The sequence below is a fragment of the Haemaphysalis longicornis genome, unplaced genomic scaffold, assembly GCF_048455015.1.
Source record: "Haemaphysalis longicornis isolate Haplotype H1 unplaced genomic scaffold, Haemaphysalis longicornis Haplotype H1 scaffold_6, whole genome shotgun sequence".
Classification (NCBI taxonomy): domain Eukaryota; kingdom Metazoa; phylum Arthropoda; class Arachnida; order Ixodida; family Ixodidae; genus Haemaphysalis; species Haemaphysalis longicornis.
Genome location: NW_027526407.1, coordinates 26,148,799 through 26,167,097, shown reverse-complemented (window position 1 = coordinate 26,167,097; position 18,299 = coordinate 26,148,799). Strand labels below are relative to the sequence as shown.

Here is an 18,299-nt window from a genome sequence, read left to right as displayed (position 1 = left end):
AATCCAACCCACCCTCTTGCATCTCAGTCAGTCTTCTTGATCGCCAAGTATCTTGAAGCCATAGTAGGAAAATCGTATAAATGCAAAAAACAAAGGTCTGGTGAACTCTTAATTGAAATAAATGACAAGCAGCAGTCTGCAAAGCTTCTAGCTCAGACTAGACTGGCTGATCTTGACATCCGGGTCACACCCCATCGGAGCCTCAACAGCTCGCAGGGTGTGATATCCGAGACAGACCTCCTGAACGAAACCGATGCGGATCTCCTTGCCGGCTTGAAGGATCAGGGCGTCACTGCCGTGAGACGCATCACCATCCGCAGAGACGACAAGGAGATTCCCACCAAACACATTATCTTGACTTTCGACCGCGCAATTCTTCCACAATACATAAATGCAGGTTTTATCCGTTGCTCCATCCGTCCGTACATCCCGAACCCGCGGCGCTGTTTTAAGTGCCAGCGGTTCGGGCACGGTACGAACTCTTGCCGTGGCCGAACGACGTGTGCAAAGTGCGCGGCGCACGATCATCAGAGCGAGAACTGCTCAGCCGAAACTCTCACTTGTGTAAACTGCGGGGGGCCGCATGCGGCATACTCCCGCAAGTGCGAAAAATTTCAACTAGAAAAGAAAATCATCAACATCAAAGTAACTGAAAACATCACCTTCCCAGAGGCGCGAAAGAGGTTCGCCTCTTTCCCCCTGGGGAGGTACGCCGACGCGGCTCGCCGGGGGGCGGAGCGGCGTCTCGTTTCCACAGGGACCCAGTTCAGCGAGTCTGACCTGGTCCCTCGCCCGCCCCCCCCTGGGTTGCCTCTGGCAGCCCAACCCGCCACCACGCCGCTTGCTGAGGCAGCAGCGGTTGTGGTAGCAACCTCTTCCGTCGGGACCGGTGCCGCTCCCGCCTCTGTCTCCCCGCCCTCCAGTGCGTTGGAGGGTACAGAGGTGATGGACACCACGGGCCCCGCACCGGTTCCCACCGCCACCGCACCGCCTGACTTGGCTCCCGAGGGGGGGCCAAGTCCAGGGGGCCCGGTCCGTCGGGCACCCCTCGGACATCCGACGACGAGATGGATGTCGGGCCGTTCCTGCCTGCAACGCAGCGCAAGGAACGCGTCCCGACGCCAAAGCCTCCTGACAAGCCAAAAAAGGCGAGAGTCACAGCCCCGAAAGACGACACATAAACAAACACACACACTCCAGTAGCTCTCACACTAAATAATGGGAAGAGAAAACATAATTCAATGGAACTGTAGAGGCCTTCTTAAAAATCTTGACGATGTAAACGAAATACTGCATGCTAATCAGCCAAGTGTGATGTGTCTTCAGGAGACGCATTTGAATTCCAAGCACACAAATTTCTTAAATAGGTACATGGTCTTCAGAAAGGACAGGGATGGCTGCACACACTCTTCGGGCGGTGTAGCCATAATAGCCCGGAAATCCCTAGCATGCCATCCTGTCGCTCTCAACACCGTCCTTGAGGCTGTAGCAATACGCACAATAATTTTTAATAGGTTGATAACGGTATGCTCCATATACATTCTTCCTGATGTCACACTTTTGAGCTCTGACTTCGAGGCGCTGGTCGACCAGCTGCCCGAACCGTACATCCTAACAGGCGACCTTAATGCACACAACTCTCTTTGGGGCTCCTCCAGAACGGATGCCCGAGGTCGCCTGTTAGAGAAGTTTCTTACATCCTCCGGAGCATGCCTTTTCAACAAAAAACAGCCTACATATCATAACTTAGGACACAATACATACTCTCATCTTGACTTGGCTATTGGTTCCGCAGTTCTCTTTCCATGTCTTGAGTGGGGTGTGGGCACGGACCCATATGGTAGTGACCATTTCCCCACTTCATTAACGTATATAGGTATAGGCCCGAGCAGTCCATCTTCCCATAACAGGTTTAATGAATCCAAAGCAAACTGGAGTACATTCACAGAAACATCTAAACTACACCACACAACCATAAAACACCTACACGTGGAGGAAGCCGCCCAACTCGTCACGGCGCACATCCTCGACGCCGCCGAAAAGTCCATTCCCCAGGCCTCCAGTGGGTCCCGCAGCCCAAGGAGGCCCTGGTGGAACGAGGACTGCAGGCGGGCGCGAGAGGCCCAGAACAAGGCGTGGGGTGTCCTTCGCCGGTACCCCACGTCAGATAACATCATTTGTTTTAAACGGGCAAAGGCTTTTGGAAAGCGAGTGCGTCGTGAGGCGAAAAGGGAGAGTTGGCGCACCTTCCTCACTTCCATCAACTCGTACACTGACACACATAAAGTCTGGACACGAATACGAAAACTAAAAGGACAACAGACACACAGCCTGCCCCTGGTTAGTACAACAGGGGACACACTGGAAGACCAGGCTAACACACTTGCACAACACTTCGAACACGTGTCCAGTTCAGCACACTACACAAACACTTTCATGAAACACAAAACATCTGTAGAAAAGAAGTCCCTGCGTGATAACAACAAGTGGCACACTTCTTACAATTCTCCTTTTTCAATTCATGAGCTGAAGGTTGCTCTGAGCACATGTAAGCCTTCAGCTCCAGGTGCAGACAAAATCACATACACCATGATACAACACCCACACCCAGACACTCTTGAAACACTCCTACATCTATACAACAACATATGGCTTTCGGGGCACATTCCTCGCTCTTGGAGGGAGGCTATAGTAGTGGCTTTCCTGAAGGAAGGAAAGGACCCTTCCTCTCCCGCCAGTTATCGCCCCATTGCCCTGACAAGCTGCCTGTGCAAGCTCCTCGAGAAGATGATAAACAGGAGACTCGTGTACTTCTTAGAGTACAACGGTCTTCTCGAGAGCTGCCAGGCGGGCTTTAGGGCGGGGCAATCTACGAATGATCAACTTGTTGCGTTAGAGTCGTATATTAAAGATGCTTTCCTGCATAAGCAGTACTGTATGACAGTATTCTTTGATCTTGAAAAGGCGTACGACACTGCTTGGCGGTACGGCATCCTCAGCGATTTGAAGTCCTTTGGTATGTCGGGTAACATGTGGAACACGCTTGCCAGTTACCTCTCTGAAAGAACGTTTCGCGTGCGAGTTGGAACTGCACTCTCTCGAGTTCATGTGCAGGAAAACGGTGTTCCGCAAGGTGGAGTTTTGAGTTGCACGTTGTTTATTGTAAAAATGAACTCTCTTCGGAAGGCTCTGCCACCAACCATTTCCTGCTCAATCTATGTAGACGACGTGCAATTATCCTTTAAGTCTTGTAACCTGTCTATCTGCGAGCGCCAAGTCCAGCTTGGTGTTAACAAGCTAGCTGGCTGGGCAGATAGCAACGGTTTTAAATTTAATCCAGTGAAGTGTACTTGTGTTTTGTTTTCGAAAAGGCGCGGCATTCGGCCGGATCCAGACATCAAACTCAATGGTGTCTCAATTCCAGTCAGAAATGAACACAAGTTTTTAGGTGTAGTCCTTGACGAAAAGCTCTCGTTCATTCAACACATAAAACAACTTAAACATAAATGCTTAAAGGCCATGAATATACTCAAGGTTCTCTCCCACTCTTCATATGGGGCTGACAAACAACTTCTTTTACGTGTTTTTACCAGCCTGATAGGTTCACGATTAGACTATGGAAGCGTTGTTTATGGGTCAGCAAGTAAGACATCCCTCAAAATGCTGGACCCAGTGCTTCATCTGGGGCTCCGGTTGGCATGTGGCGCCTTCCGGACTAGCCCGGTCGAAAGCCTCTATGTGGAGTGTAATAAGTGGAACCTACAACGTCAACGAGCATACACAGATCTTCTTTTTGCTTTTAAAATTTCATCTATGTAAAATTTCATCTATGCCACACCATCCTTTTAAATCGGCTTTTTATGATACGTCTCAGACTGCACTACTCCTAAACCGACCATCGTTCTCTGCGCCCTTCTCTTACAGAGTTAGAGAGGAAGCGTCAGAGCTTTCTGTCTCCTTTTTAGACACCATACAAAGTTCTCAAACAGATTTTATAGCACCATGGCATCTCCGCCCTGTATCATGCGACACATCCTTCACACATGTAGATAAAAACCGAGCTCCCACATGTGCAATTCTGCAGCACTTCTTGTATTTGCAGCAGAAGTATCAATTTTCTGAATTTTATACGGACGCCTCTAAAACTGCCACCTCTGTGTCCTGCGCGGCGCATGGGCCCGGCCTTAATGTCACTAGAACTCTTAACAGTAATACCAGTATCTTTACGGCAGAGGCTAATGGTGTACTTCTTGTTGTTAATCATATCCTTCAAAGTCACATCCCACAATCCATTATATATACAGACTCCCTCAGTGTCATGCGGGCGTTGTCGTCATCAACGTCTTCAAAAAATCACGTGGTAAATCTAATAGTCAAGGGTATTATGTCGGTGTATGTACGCAAATTTGAACTGGTTCTTTGCTGGGTCCCTGGCCACAGTGGTATAGCTGGGAACGAAGCAGCGGACCGAATGGCTGCTGCTGCTACACTCTCGAATACAGTAGACATAACCACATTACCCTACACCGACGTGAAACCACACATCAGACAACAACTTCGCAAAACATGGCAAACACACTGGAGTGAACAAACAGACAACAAGTTACACGTAATAAAACCACACTTGGGACCATACACCACCGACACACGCAATAGATACACTGAAGTCGCCTTGGCCAGATTACGGATAGGGCATACTCATGCAACACACTCGCACCTTCTCACTGGGTCTCCAAGACCTCTGTGCAGTAGGTGCGGAGAGGCCCTATCCGTGATGCACATCCTCATACAATGTAAGGCACTCGACACTACACGACGCAAACACTTCCCTCAACTACACACACGACATATTCCACCACACCCGTCACTCTTCTTAGGAGACGAAGCCCTGTTCTCAATCAAACGCGTTTTCGAGTTTCTCACCGACGTAAAATTTTTACATCTCATTTCTTATCATGCTTGTTGGCAACCTGGCCCTTTACACCAGTCATCTTCATTACGTTGTGTTTTACTTTGTTTATTTTTACTAAAGTGTTCTTTTACTTCCATGTCACTTTCATGTAATCACTTTTGTTTGGCGCTCTTTGCCCTTAGTCGGCCTTGCGCCATTAAACTCTAAACATCATCATCATCTTGTGCTGTCGATATCCTGGCGCGGGCAACCTGTCGGGCCAAATCAGCGTGCGCTACCGCGTCTCGTGTATATTCGGTTATCAACGTCCCGGAGTTAGGCAACATGGTGTCCAATGGCAAGGCAGGGTCGCACCCAAAAATGAGAAAGAAAGGAGAGTAGCCAGCAGTGTCGAGGCGAGAAGAATTACTAGCAAAAGTAAAGTAGGGTAGTGGTACGTCCCAGTCACGGTTGTAGGGGGACACGTACAGGGCCAGCATATCCTTGAGCGTCTTGTTGAAGCGTTCGGTAAGTCCGTTTGTCTGTGGGTGATAGGCGGTGGTGAGGTTGTGCTTGGGACGGCAGGAACAAAGGAGGTCATCAATAACTTGAGACAAGAAGTAGCGCCCACGGTCCGTAAGCAGTTGATGAGGAGCCACGTGGTGCAAGATTACATCATGTAGGAGGAAGTCGACTACGTCTGTGGCACAGCTGGTGGGGAGGGCACGTGTGATAGCGTAACGCATTGCATAATCGGTGGCGACAGCAATCCACATGTTTCCCGACCGGGACAAGGGGAAAAGGCCAAGAAGGTCCAAACCCACACGGAAGAATGGTTCTGCCGGGACATCGATTGCTTGAAAGGGGGCGGCTGGTAGCAAACGAGGCGTTTTTCGGCGCTGGCAGAGGTTACAAGTCGTGACGTATCGTCTCGCGGACCGGTAGAGGCCCGGCCAGTAAAAGCGCTGACGCATGCGGTCGTAAGTCCGAGCCCCACCAAGGTGACCAGCTGTAGGTGCGTCGTGAAGTTCATGGAGGACGTCAGAGGGGAGATGCAGAGGCGGAGCAAGTAGCTCGTCAGGCCCGTCCTCGCGAAAATTTCGGCGGAACAAGACGCCATCACGAAGCATAAATCCACGAGTAGAAGGGTCGGCCGGCTCGGAGCTAAAACGTTCAATGATGTTGCAAAGCGCCGGATCACGAGGCTGATGGTCAGCAATGTTGAGCAAGTCCGACAGAGCGAATACACCGGGGTCGTCGTCACTGTCTCGGGGGTCAGGGGGGTCAACAGGGTAACGAGACAGGCAGTCCGCGTCCCTGTGCATGCGACCAGACTTGTAGATGACCGAATAGTCGTATTGCTGTAGCCGTAATTCCCAACGACCAATTAGTCCGGTTTGGTCCTTCAGAGTGGAAAGCCAGCATAACGCACGGTGATCTGTAACTACAGGGAGTGTTTTGCCGTACAAGTACGGACGGAACTTGCTTACAGCCCATACAAGTGCGAGGCATTCACGCTCAGTGGTAAAATACTCATGTTCGGCAGGGCTCAAAAGGCGACTGGCATATGCTATTACTCTGGTGCGACCGGCCTGTTGCTGGACCAATGCAGCTCCTATGCCATGCCCACTTGCATCAGTATGAACTTCTGTCGGAGCCGTATCATCGAAATGGGCCAAAATCGGACAATGGGTCAGACTGTCAATGAGGGAGGAAAAAGCCGTAGTTTGCGCGGAGCCCCACAAAAACGAGGTATCGGTCTTGAGAAGATCCGTGAGCGGGCGGGCAATGTCAGCGAAGTTCTCGAGGAAGCAGCGGAAGTAAGACCATAGGCCAACAAAGCTGCGAACGTCCTTCACAGATCGAGGGACAGGAAACTCTTTGACGGCGCGCACCTTGTCACGGTCAGGTCGCACACCATCAGCGTCAACTACATGTCCCAGGTTCTTAAGTTGTTAGCCGCTGAAATGGCATTTGGACGCGTTGAGCTGGAGGCTGGCACGGCGGAACACCGCAAGGTCGTCGGAAAGACGTTGGACGTGTGTCTCGAATGTTGGGGCAAATAGCATGACGTCATCCAAGTAGCAGATACACGTCGACCACTTGAAACCGAGCAAAAGCGAGTCGATCATCCTTTAGAATGTCGCAGGCGCATTACAAAGACAAAACGGCATGACCTTAAATTGGTACAAGCCGTCCGGCCTCACAAAAGTGGTCTTTTCGCGGTCCATGGCGTCAACAGCAATCTGCCAATAGCCAGATAACAGGTCGATTGAGGAGAAATAGGACGCACCCTTAACGCAATCGAGGGCATAATCTATACGAGGGAGCGGGTAAACGTCCTTCTTAGTGATTTTATTCAAATGCCGGTAGTCAATGCAGAAGCGCCCCGAACCATCTTTCTTTTGAACCAAGACGACTTGTGAGGCCCACGGACTTGAAGAAGGTTCAATGACGTCCTTGTTCAGCATATTCTCTACCTCGTTTTGGATGATTGCTCGTTCCATATGAGACACCTGATATGGTCGCTGGTGTATAGGGCCCGCATCGCCGGTGTTGATGCAATGCGTTACCTCCGAAGTCTGAGCTAATGGACGGTCGTCCAAATCAAAGATGACCCGGTAGGATGCCAGTAGCTCGTGCAGTTGGCGAGCTTGTGAAGCGGAAAGGTCCTACGACATCATCTTTGTTAAGTCATCGGAGGCCGGCGGATGATCTTTCGGATCGTCGGGAGCACTTGGAGAGACATCAGTGGACACAGAAGAGAGCTGGAATCCATCGAGGGGACAAGCAGTGGCCAGTGACATTCTCTGTAGAAGGCCTTGGTAGGAAGAACCAATATTCAAGAACGGCAAGCTTATTTAATTTTGGGTGACCGTGACGACTGTATGAGGAAGCGCCACATTATGTCGAAAAAGAACATCAGTCACAGAGGAAACAATGTACTCGCCTTCCGGGACAGGTGGGCACGAGGACAAAAGGACGTAGGTTAGGGCTTTTGTAGCTAATCGGAGGTGTTCGGCAGAGCATAGACGGTGACAAGGTTCAGTGTCGGCAAAATGACCAATGGGCAGGTCAAGGCGAAGGATACCGGAAGCGCAGTCGATGAGGGCGGCGTTATCAGTAAGGAAGTCAAGTCCAAGAATAATGCCAAGAGGGCATGCGTCCAGGACGGTGAATTGGACTGAAATTTTGTGTCCTGCGATGCCAACTTGAGCTGTGCAGAGACCTGCTACGGTGGGTGTCCGGCCGTGGGCGACTCGTACAACGTTAGAGGGAGCAGGCGTCATAACATTGTGCAGGCGGCGGCGAAGGTGCGAGCTCATGACTGAAATGTTCGCACCTGTGTCTATTAGGGCATCCGATGAATACCGTCAACATCAATTTCCAAGAGATGGTGTTTCGGCGTATTAGTGAAGTGAGGATTTTCTGGGCAGGTCGGAAATGCAGCATCACCTCCGGGAGCTGCATGAGCTAGTTTCCCGCGGAGGTAGCGGCGTAAGAAGCAGGCCGGGAAGGGCGGCGGGGTTGGGGCGCACGAGACTGGCGACATTGTTGGGATGGGGAGCGGCCAAAACGGGGGCTTAGAGGACTGCCGGAAACGTCAGGTTGCTGGTAACCAGGCATGAATTGGTGGGTTCTGTTGCTGGAATAACTCGCATCAGGCAACCTTGTCTGCGGTTGCGACGACCAGCGGTAAGGGCAGTAGCGAGACACATGCCCAACGCGCGAACAATTAATGTAAATTGGCCGGTTGTCACCGGTGCGCCATTCCGCAGGGCTGCGGCGGCGGTAACGGGGTGTGGCATCGTAACGGTTGGGCACTCCGCTTCGTGAAAAGGGAGTGGAGGAGCTTGCGGGCGTGTGCGAGAACGTCAGTGCACACACAGGATGAATGCCCAGGTTGGCAACTACTTCACGCACGACTGCATGGATGAGTGCTACAGTCGGGGCATTTCGGGCATAGCCGTATTGAGGCGCGATAGCCAGAGCCATGGCCTCTATTTCACGGCGGACTATCGTGGTCAAAGGGTCGCTATGAGACGGCAGGTCATCTGTCGGCGGTGGGCTGGATGACGTTGCCGCATCCGCACACGACGATGTTGCCGCGGTGTGAGCGAGGCGGATGAACAAGTGCGCTTTGCGACGGCACTTCACTTCTTCAAACCGGCGGCATTCCTTCAAGACGCACTCAACCGTCGTGCACTATTTGCAAATCAGCAAATTAAACGAACCGTCCGCAATGCCCTGAAGGATGTGCCCAACCTTGTCGGATTCCGGCATGCTAGGGTCTACTTTTGAGCAGAGCGCCAAACATCTAGAATGTAAGCCGCGTACGACTCGATGAATGAGTGGACGCGAGAATAGAGCTCTTTCTTTGCGGCAAGCTGTCGTGCCACGGAGTTACCGAACAAATCGCGCAGTTCTTCTTTGCATTGATCCCAGCTGGTCGGCCTGGCGTCGTTGGTTTGGAACCACACCAGAGCGGGTTTTTTTCAGATGTAAGGATAAATTGGCCAACATGATAGTGTCATCCTACCGGTTGTGGGTACTGACGCTCGTACATGCTGAGCCATTGGTCAATGTCCACATCGGCAGGGGCAGACAAAAAGCCGGGGTAGCGAGGTGGGGAGACAATGCCTATCGGGTTGGTGGATGGAGGCTCACGGGTTGGTGGCATCTTTCGGCGTTGGGTGTGACGTCCTCGCCGAAGCTCCGTGTTGTGCCAAGACTGGCGTGCGCGGGGTACGGAACTTGCACCTCCACCACAAGATGTGACGTGGCAATGAAAGCACTGTTCGTTATAAAATGTATTGACAGGCAAATACAACCCGGTAGCTAAGGCAGGTCCAATGTCCAAGGAACAGCGCGCACGTCCGCAAGGCTCTCAGCCTCGTCGTCTCTTTTTTCAAGCAATGTACCAGCTTGGCAGTGGCGCATATCCCTGGAGGAGAGGTTGGTCATTACTGAACACCTGGATAATCTTCGCTCCTTCATTCAAGTTCTTACCTTTGCCACGGTGCAAGAGCCCGTGTCAATATTCTTGTTCTTTTCTGTTCGTTTTACTATAATTTGTGATTCGTGAGTGTGATAAGTATTGTACAAGCTAGTTACTCACGTCATATAAAATTTCCATAATTTCGTAAGCCAAAACTGCATTCATGTTCCAAGTATAACATTGTGTAATTGACCCTCGTCATTTTAATGTGATGCTCTTTCTTAGATGTGTACATATCCTTCCTTTCTAAGGCGATATGATATGGCGTTAAATATCTGTGGCGATGTGTGGGTCAACGTGGTACTGTGTGCCCTTACCAGCGATCTAGGTATTACGGTGACGTGGACATGTTGGATCCGTGTTGTGTTCCGTGTAAAGGGTTCAGAGATCACTTCCCTCGCCAGCATTGTCTCCGTTCATTAGGCGGCGTCTTCGACGACGTAGTTGACGACACGACTAAACGCGTCAATGACACGACATTGACACGACTAAACGCGTCAATGTTTCTTTTATGGCGTGTTCCGCCAGGTTGTTACCCAAATTCACAGCGAGGAGACATAGACCAGCAATCTGGAATAGTGTGTTCTTTCAAAAGATAACCACTTGCGCGATTAGTGCATTAATAATTTTTCCGAAAGTGAAACGTCTTGGTTTGGAAAAAGAACGGTATTTACGTCCCATAACACGCGCAACGTGTCCCATATCGGCCATTGTTCCCCATCGTCATCTTCTACTCAATTCGCAGCTCACTTCTTTGTCCTCGCTGTCATAAAGTTTCAAAAGATATAAAGTTTTATATACCAAACATTCAGTGATTAACCCGATAGTATGAGGCAACGATAAACAAGAATCGACTTTTCCTGTGTGTAGCTGAGCATGACGATACTGCTTTGCTCAGTGATAGTAAAGGGTAATTCTTCCATACAAGCATGCCGAGATGATTGGTCAGCTATTACGTTTGCGCTGGCAGCTTTTGCAAAATTGAGTGCCACAATTTCAATGGAGCTGTTTATTGTTTCGAAAGCTTCCTTTTCGCACTCCGGTTTTGCTTCTTTTCGTAAAGTATTAAACGGTTGTGGTTCCATGGCTAGCTGAAGCTGTGTTTGCTTCACAATACTCCCTGAAAAATGTTTCAAAGGTTGTAATATAGGAGAAACGGTGGTGGCGCATCATCATCTGCTTGCGGCGTCACTATCCTCAACATGAACGGTTGCCTACCATCATCATCAGTGGTTCTGGTACTGGCGCGTCAGCAGTGCCAGGCGAGAGAAGATCGAGCACGACTGTGCAGCTAGACGGTAGCTCTTCTTCGACGCTCTCCAGTTTTGGCCGGGCTTACGCACACTTAATAAATGTAGGAAGCCACCGCTCACCGAGTACACGGCCCCTTTACTGTAAATAGTGACCCGGCGTTCCGCTTCTGTCAACCGGCCAGCGGCACACAGAGATGGCGACGTGGGGGGAACCGCCAATCTTGGTGTTTGAGGCACGCAACCTCACAGGCTAGTTTTTCAAGCTTGAGGCCACCTTCTCGCTGAACTACGTCACCATTCAGCCGCTCAAGCACTCCATACTATGGGAGACGCTTCCTGCTGAGCTCCGTTGTGCCCTCGCTGCACCACCGCCCAGCGAAATGGCCTACGATGACCTTCGCGCAGCCGTGCTTGTGCACTACGGTTACGGAGACCACCCGCCGCCCCCTGCAGTACATGAGGTACCCACATGGCTTGCACACACTACGCTGCCACTCATGGTATCATCTGTGTCACCCAGCACGGTGACGTCCTATCGTACCGACACCGACACCGTGGTCCTCACCTACAGCGCCCCTTCAGCGACAAAACGTGCACCTTATCGCGGCCGCTCACCAACAACAGTCTGCCTCGTACGCTACTACCCTATTCCGAGAAGGCGCAGCTCTACCGACGAGAATCGCACTCGACGTCATGGCAGACGCTTACCGGCCACAACAGTCCGCCCTTCCCACTTATTCTACGGCACGCGACAGTACCAGTGAGTCTTGCTTCTCCTCGTGCGACGTCGAGACAGAGGCAGTCTGAACAGCGCCACCTACAGAAGTCCGGACTCCACAGCAAGGGCCTGCCAAGCAAGATACGTCCTATGCGATATCGCGTACTCAACGCTGCGAAAGTCGTGTTGCTTACACGCTGCTGAAGGCATCACATGCCAGTTACTGTGACCCTGTCGCTCCATCAACGACGTCATTGGTACCCATCTTGTCCCAACGTCAGCGCCCGTCCTCAGCTAACCCGGAGGCATCGTGGACACGGTAATCTCGACTGAATCGATTGTAGCATGGAGTGATGCAAGTGCCAGTGGTTGCCACACCGAGCCGTCTGAATATCTAAACCCGTGGGAACAAGACGTCATGTCCGACGACTCGGGCTTGCACTGGATGGATATCTTTGCTCTCCAGAGCCGACATCACAGGCGACTTCGTAGGCAACACCAGAAGCCCTCCTCGGCCGGGCGTCTTGCCACGTGGGAACTCTGAAGCCATTCAACAACGATCCGTAAGCACCACTGTCGTCACTCTGCACAGCGCACACGCTAGACTACCCTTTCGTTTCTTAGCCACCGTCGGGCTCACAAGCGACTCGCGCGAGACTGGTGCCATCGACATGCGCCCGAACGCAGTCCCAGCGACAATCTGCGCGTGCTCGACGGCTGGGCTGTCGCTGCTTCTGCGGCATTAAAAAGCTGAGACGCATACCCCCGTACAACTCCCAACTTGCACGGCGGACCCAACAGCCTTGGTTCATCTTACCTTGGACCAAACGAAGCCCCATTTTCACCACACCTAAGCTCTTGCCAAGCACCCAGCCTCTGCCTCCACAGAGCTGCAAGAAACCGGACGCTCTCACGGAACCGACCACGACAGCCTAAGTACCTCGAACTTCGAAATATCTCGCTAATGGCTCCTTCTGCACATGTTGTACATAGTTTGTTTTCATGCATTGTTCTGGATATTTTTTACTTCGTCGCGCTTCACGCTAGAGGGGGAGCTCTGTAGTGGCGCATCATCATCATCTGCTTGCGGCACCACTATCCTCATCATGAACGGTTGTCTACCATCATCATCAGCGGTCCTGGTACTGGCGAGTCAGTAGTGCCACGCGAGAGCGAGCGAGCGAAGCAACTTTATTAAAAATGCCTGCAGAACGATTAGCCCTCCTGTGTAAGGAAGGCGTCACCGTGACGCGGCCATGACGTCTTCCCGGCTGTTGGCGCCTCTACTCCGGCCGCGGCCTCACTACTCCCTTTGGTCGACTGCGCCTGCCCCTGTTTTGGGGTGGCAGCCTCCCTCCGGTTTCGCTCGGTCGTTGCCTTTCGAGGGCCGCCGAGATCTGCTGGACGGCCTGGGCTTGGACTTCTTGATCGTAGCAACGCATTGCGGCCTCGAGCCGCGGCGGGATCGTTGTCATCGTTGTAGCTTGCTGCGGGTTCTTGGCACAGTCCCAAAGGATGTGAGCCGCAGTGGCTCTCTCCTTTAGGCACACACAACAAAGGTCACTTACATAAACACTCGGACATATGTGCTTCAGCAGAACCGGGGTGAGTAACGACCCTGTCTGTAGTTGTCGATATATTACTGCTTCCTCACGGGTCAAGCCCGGATGAGGTGGTGGCATAGTCCTTCTATCTAGTCTCTACCACTTCACGATTTCATTGTAAAATGTCATCCTGTCCTTGGTTTCCCACCACCACGTCGGGTCGACCGCAGTAGCAGCGGCACGGTTGGTTAGTCCTCGCGCCGCCGCGTTCGCCGTCTCGTTGTGGTTTGCGTTGCCGCGATCCGAGACATCACTGCCCATGTGCGCCGGAAACCACTTAATCACAACACACCTACTTTCACTCGCGAGATCGACCGCACACAACACACGTGCGGCTTCACCACACACACTTCCTCTGGCGTAGTTTTTCACTGCCGTCCTAGAATCACAGAGCACAGTCGTGCACGCGGGGTCGGCGATGGCTAGGGCAATGGCCACTTCCTCTGCTCGATGCGCTGCTCGAGTCCGCACACTCGCCGCCGTCCGTGTAGCACCGGTCGCTGCCCCTACAACTGCTGCGGCGAATGCTCTTCTGCCGTCTGGATACTCTGCCGCATCTACAAACACAGAACCCCTGTCTTTGGCATGGAGATCGATGAGCGCCTTGGCCCTCGCCGCCCGCCGCTCCTTGTTGAACTCGGGGTTCATATTTCTTGGCACAGGACATACCCGCAACCGTCTGCTAACTGCTTCTGGTACATGCACGTCTGTATTCTCGGGTCCCCCTTCCTTTGGCTCCAGGCCTAGGTCACGCAGCACTTGTCTACCCGTTCTTGTTTCCGATAGCCGCACGAGCTGGGCGGTCCTCTGCGCCTCGGCGATTTCTTCCAACGTGTTATGCACTCCCAGGGCCAGAAACTTTGCGGTGCTTGTGCAGTCTAGAAGTCCGAGTGCTGCCTTGTACGCTTTACGTATGAGCGCGTTGATCTTCGTACGCTCGCATTGCCTCCAGTTGTGGAAAGCAGCAACGTACGTAATGTGGCTTATAGCGAAGGATTGCACTAGCCGGGTGAGGCTTTCTTCCTTCATGCCTGCTTTTCTGTTTGACACCCTCTTTATGAGGCGAATTGCCATGGTGACTTTGGCCGCGAGACGGTTCACCGTCTCGCCGTTCACTCGTTTGCGCTCAATCAGCATACCCAGCACTCGGATCTTCGCTACCTCCGGGATCGTGTGACCGCCGCTCGTCCTGATCTTGATTTTCTCTTGCTCTGTCGCAGGATCGTTGCCTTTCGCCTTCCTAGCTGCCCCTTTCGGTGGAATCACCAGCAGATCGGACTTGCTTGGAGAGCAGACGAGCCCGGACCCTCCCAGCTGCTCCTCGATAGCATCAACCGCCTCTTGCAATGCACCCTCGATGTGTCCGTCGCTTCCACCTGGGACCCATAGCGTTATGTCATCGGCATAGATGGTGTGTCGGACCCCCGCGACTCGCGAGAGCCGCTCGGCCACCCCAATCATTACAAGGTTGAAAAGTAATGGCGAGATGACCGAGCCCTGGGGGGTCCCGACACTGCCGAGCTTCTTCTCTTTGAGCCGCAGGTCCCCGGCGTTGATCTCCGTGGTCCGCCCCGTCAAGAAATCCTTGATGTACGCATAGGTTCTGTTGCCCATGTTTAGCCGCGACACCTGGGCCAGGATTGCAGAGTGCCTCACTTTGTCGAAAGCACTCTGCAGGTCTAAACCCAAGATGGCTCTGTTGTCTTGCGTGTTGGTAGTGTCATCTAGGATTTCATTTTTTAGTTGTATCATGGCGTCCTGAGTTCCGAGCTTGTTTCGGAAACCGATGACGGTGTTTGGATAGAGCCCCGAATCTTCCAGGTACCTCTGCCACCTGTTCATGAGAACATGCTCCAACGCTTTGCCCACACAGGATGTAAGCGAGATCGGCCGGAGGTTCTCAATGTTAGGTGGCTTGCCCGGTTTGGGAATCAAGATGGTCTTGGCAGCTTTCCATTGCCGGGGCAGTGACCCGGCTCGCCAGCATTTGTTGAAGTATGCCGTGAGGTTCTCGATGACCGCTTCATTAAGATTTTTCAGCGCTCTATTTGTAACCCGGTCGGGACCAGCGGCGGATTTGCTGTTGAGATCGTGCAGAGCAACCCTCACTTCCCATACTTCAATGTCTCGATCTAGCCACTCGTTTGCTTCGCCTTGGTAGTCCGGGTGCGTCTCTGTGGGAGTGACCGGCAGGTACTTATCGTCAAGGCGTTTCTTCACCCCATCTTCCCCGTGCTCGGTCAGTGCCCTGTGGACGATCTTGGCGACGTTGTTGTGCTGGTGCGTCTTGGTCGAGGTCTCATCCAAAAGATGTCTCAGCATACTCCACGTCTTGCCGCAGTGCATCTGGCCGTCCGCCGCGTTACAAGCCTCATTCCACTGCTGAGTGCAAAGCACTCTGCTGTGGGACTCGATCTCTCCGTTGAGTTCGGCGACCTTCTTGCGTAGCTTTCTGTTTGTCCGCTGCGTCTTCCATCTCGTCAGGATGGACTGCTTGGCTGCGATGAGGTGAGCCAGGCGGCTGTCGACCCTTTCGATACGCTCGTCCGTCTCGACTTCCTTGGTGGCCTCTTCTGCCTTCTTTACAATCTGGGTGGACCACTCCTCAATGTCTGTAATTTCGGTCTTCTCCTCGGGTAACAACCTCCGAAAGGCTTCCCAATCCGTAAGTCGATGTTTCCGAAAGCTTCTGCCGACTTCTTCGTCGCCACCGAGCGGGACAGTGACCTCCACAATGTAGTGGTCACTGCCCAACTCGTGCCCCGTGTTTCGCCATCCAAAGTCCCCCGTACCGCTGCCGTTACCCCTGACGAAAGTGAGATCGGGTGTTGTGTCTCGGGTGATCGAGTTGCCGATTCTGGTAGGGTATTCTGGGTCGGTTATTAGATTTAGACCCAAGTCAGTAGCATCTTGCATTAAGTCCCTGCCCTTTGCCAAAGTTTTGTGGTAACCCCAGGCTTGATTGCGCGCGTTGAAGTCCCCGCAGATTACCAGCCTGCTGTCGGGCCCCGCGACGTTGCATGCCTTGTGTAACAGTGCTTTGAATTTCTGCTTTCCGTGTGACGGGCTACTGTACAAGTTTACCAGAAAAGTGCTTTCCTTCTTCTTTTTCCCCGTAAGCACTTCTACCATGGTGTGCTCAATTGTGCTCTTGCCCAACAACTCGTGCTCGACGTACGTGAGGTTTTTCCTCACCAAGGTACAAACTCCTCTGCCACTACTGCCAGCCACCGCCCGGAGGCTTGGCGGGCTAGCGTGGGAGCGGTAACCGGAGAGCCTGACCTCTTCAATACGGGTCTCTTGCAACATGATGATATCTGGCTTTCTTGATACTTGTTGTAAGTGTTGTTGGAGTACAGGCTTCTTCCCAGCAAAACCGTTGCAGTTCCAATGCCAGACGAGGAGGCCTTTCACTGCTGTTGTGGTTGCGGTGGTTGATGTCCTATCCGTGTTTGCTGAAAGTTAGCCATTTGCGTCGCCAAATTCTGCACTGTCGTAGCCAATTGCTGGCATGTCTGTTCAATTGCTATGAAACGGTCGGTGATTGTTCTGGTGAATGTCGTGCGAATGTACTCTTCAATGCGGTCGAGCCTATCTTCAAGGTTGTCGACCCTATCGCTGAGTCTACGCTCTTTAAGATTTTCAATTGCCCTTCTCTTGGGTGCCGGAGCCGCCTCTGCCCCGCTCGCTTCCCTCGGGTTCACCTCTACTTCTGGTTCATCCTCGGTCATTGCCATTTGCTGTGGTGGTGGCGATAACTGCTGCTGCTGCTGTGCCTGCAGTCGCTGTAACTGTGCCGCCATCATTCTCTTGAGCTCGGCCATTTCCTTATTTATCTTATTGACTGTAGTCTCTAGTTCAGTGTTCTTCTTCCGCAACGCCTCGTTTGCGTCTCTAAGCGCTTTCATCGCCCCACTTTCACCTTCAAATTTCGTTCTACCACTTTGCAATGGCAATGCCTGCTGCTGCTGTCGTTGCTGCTGCTCCCTCTTGGCTATCCCGGACTTTGCCGCGTCTGCCCAGCCGACTCTGTCTTTGGATTGCGATTGGCGACGGCGGCTCGTGCTTCGGTTTCGGTGTCTGCTTTCGCTTTTGTCCCTGACCGATCGTGACTCACGACGACCAGCTGTGCTGCTCTCTCCTGCTGACGTCAGCAACGGTGGAAACTCTCCGGGCGCCAGTTGTTGCTTTACGCACTGCTCCGCAATCTTGCGCTCCCACTGCCTTCTGGTAACTACGTAGGGAGCCTTGTATCTATTTTTGCATTCTCTGCTGCCCGTTGGGTGTTGTTCCCCGCAAAGCTTGCATTTCGGGTTACACTCGTGCTCGTGGCCCTTAGCAGGGTTGTTGGCCCCACAGTCGAAACACACTTTCACATCAGGGTTAGGGCAAACGTCTTTTCTGTGGCCTACTTTGCCGCACTGTTTGCAGACATCGAAATGTTTGCGATACAGACTACACCTTGTTAATACAGGGCCGTAACATACATAATTTGGAACCTTTTCGCCCTCAAAGACCACAATTACGGTAGTCGTGTTGCCAATTCGTTGCGCTCCTCTTGCTAACGGATTTCTTGAGTTAACGACATTGCGGTCAATCTCCGCCGGAGTATCTTCGGGAGGAATGCCTCGAATGATCCCCTTTACCGTACCATATGGTGTGGTTTGGTATGCGCCCACCTCGTGTATCTTGTCCCCGATACGGATTGCCTGGATCTTGGCATAGGACAAAGCCCGCCCCTCATCAGGGGTACTCACAACCATGATGTTCTGGTGTAGGTTAGAGCAGAAGGTATCCGCCGCACCGTCTTCTCTCGAAACCCTCGCCGCCGCCA

General features: G+C 52.4%; 1 protein-coding gene across 1 annotated transcript; it reads right to left on the bottom strand.

Moving 5' to 3' along the window:
* Positions 1-13,045: 13,045 nt before the first annotated feature.
* LOC144141443 (uncharacterized) lies at positions 13,046-16,634 on the bottom strand. Its single transcript, XM_077673000.1, is given in 1 exon segment — positions 13,046-16,634. A coding segment is annotated over 1 exon segment (3,453 nt). The 5' UTR covers positions 16,598-16,634; the 3' UTR covers positions 13,046-13,144.
* Positions 16,635-18,299: the final 1,665 nt, after the last annotated feature.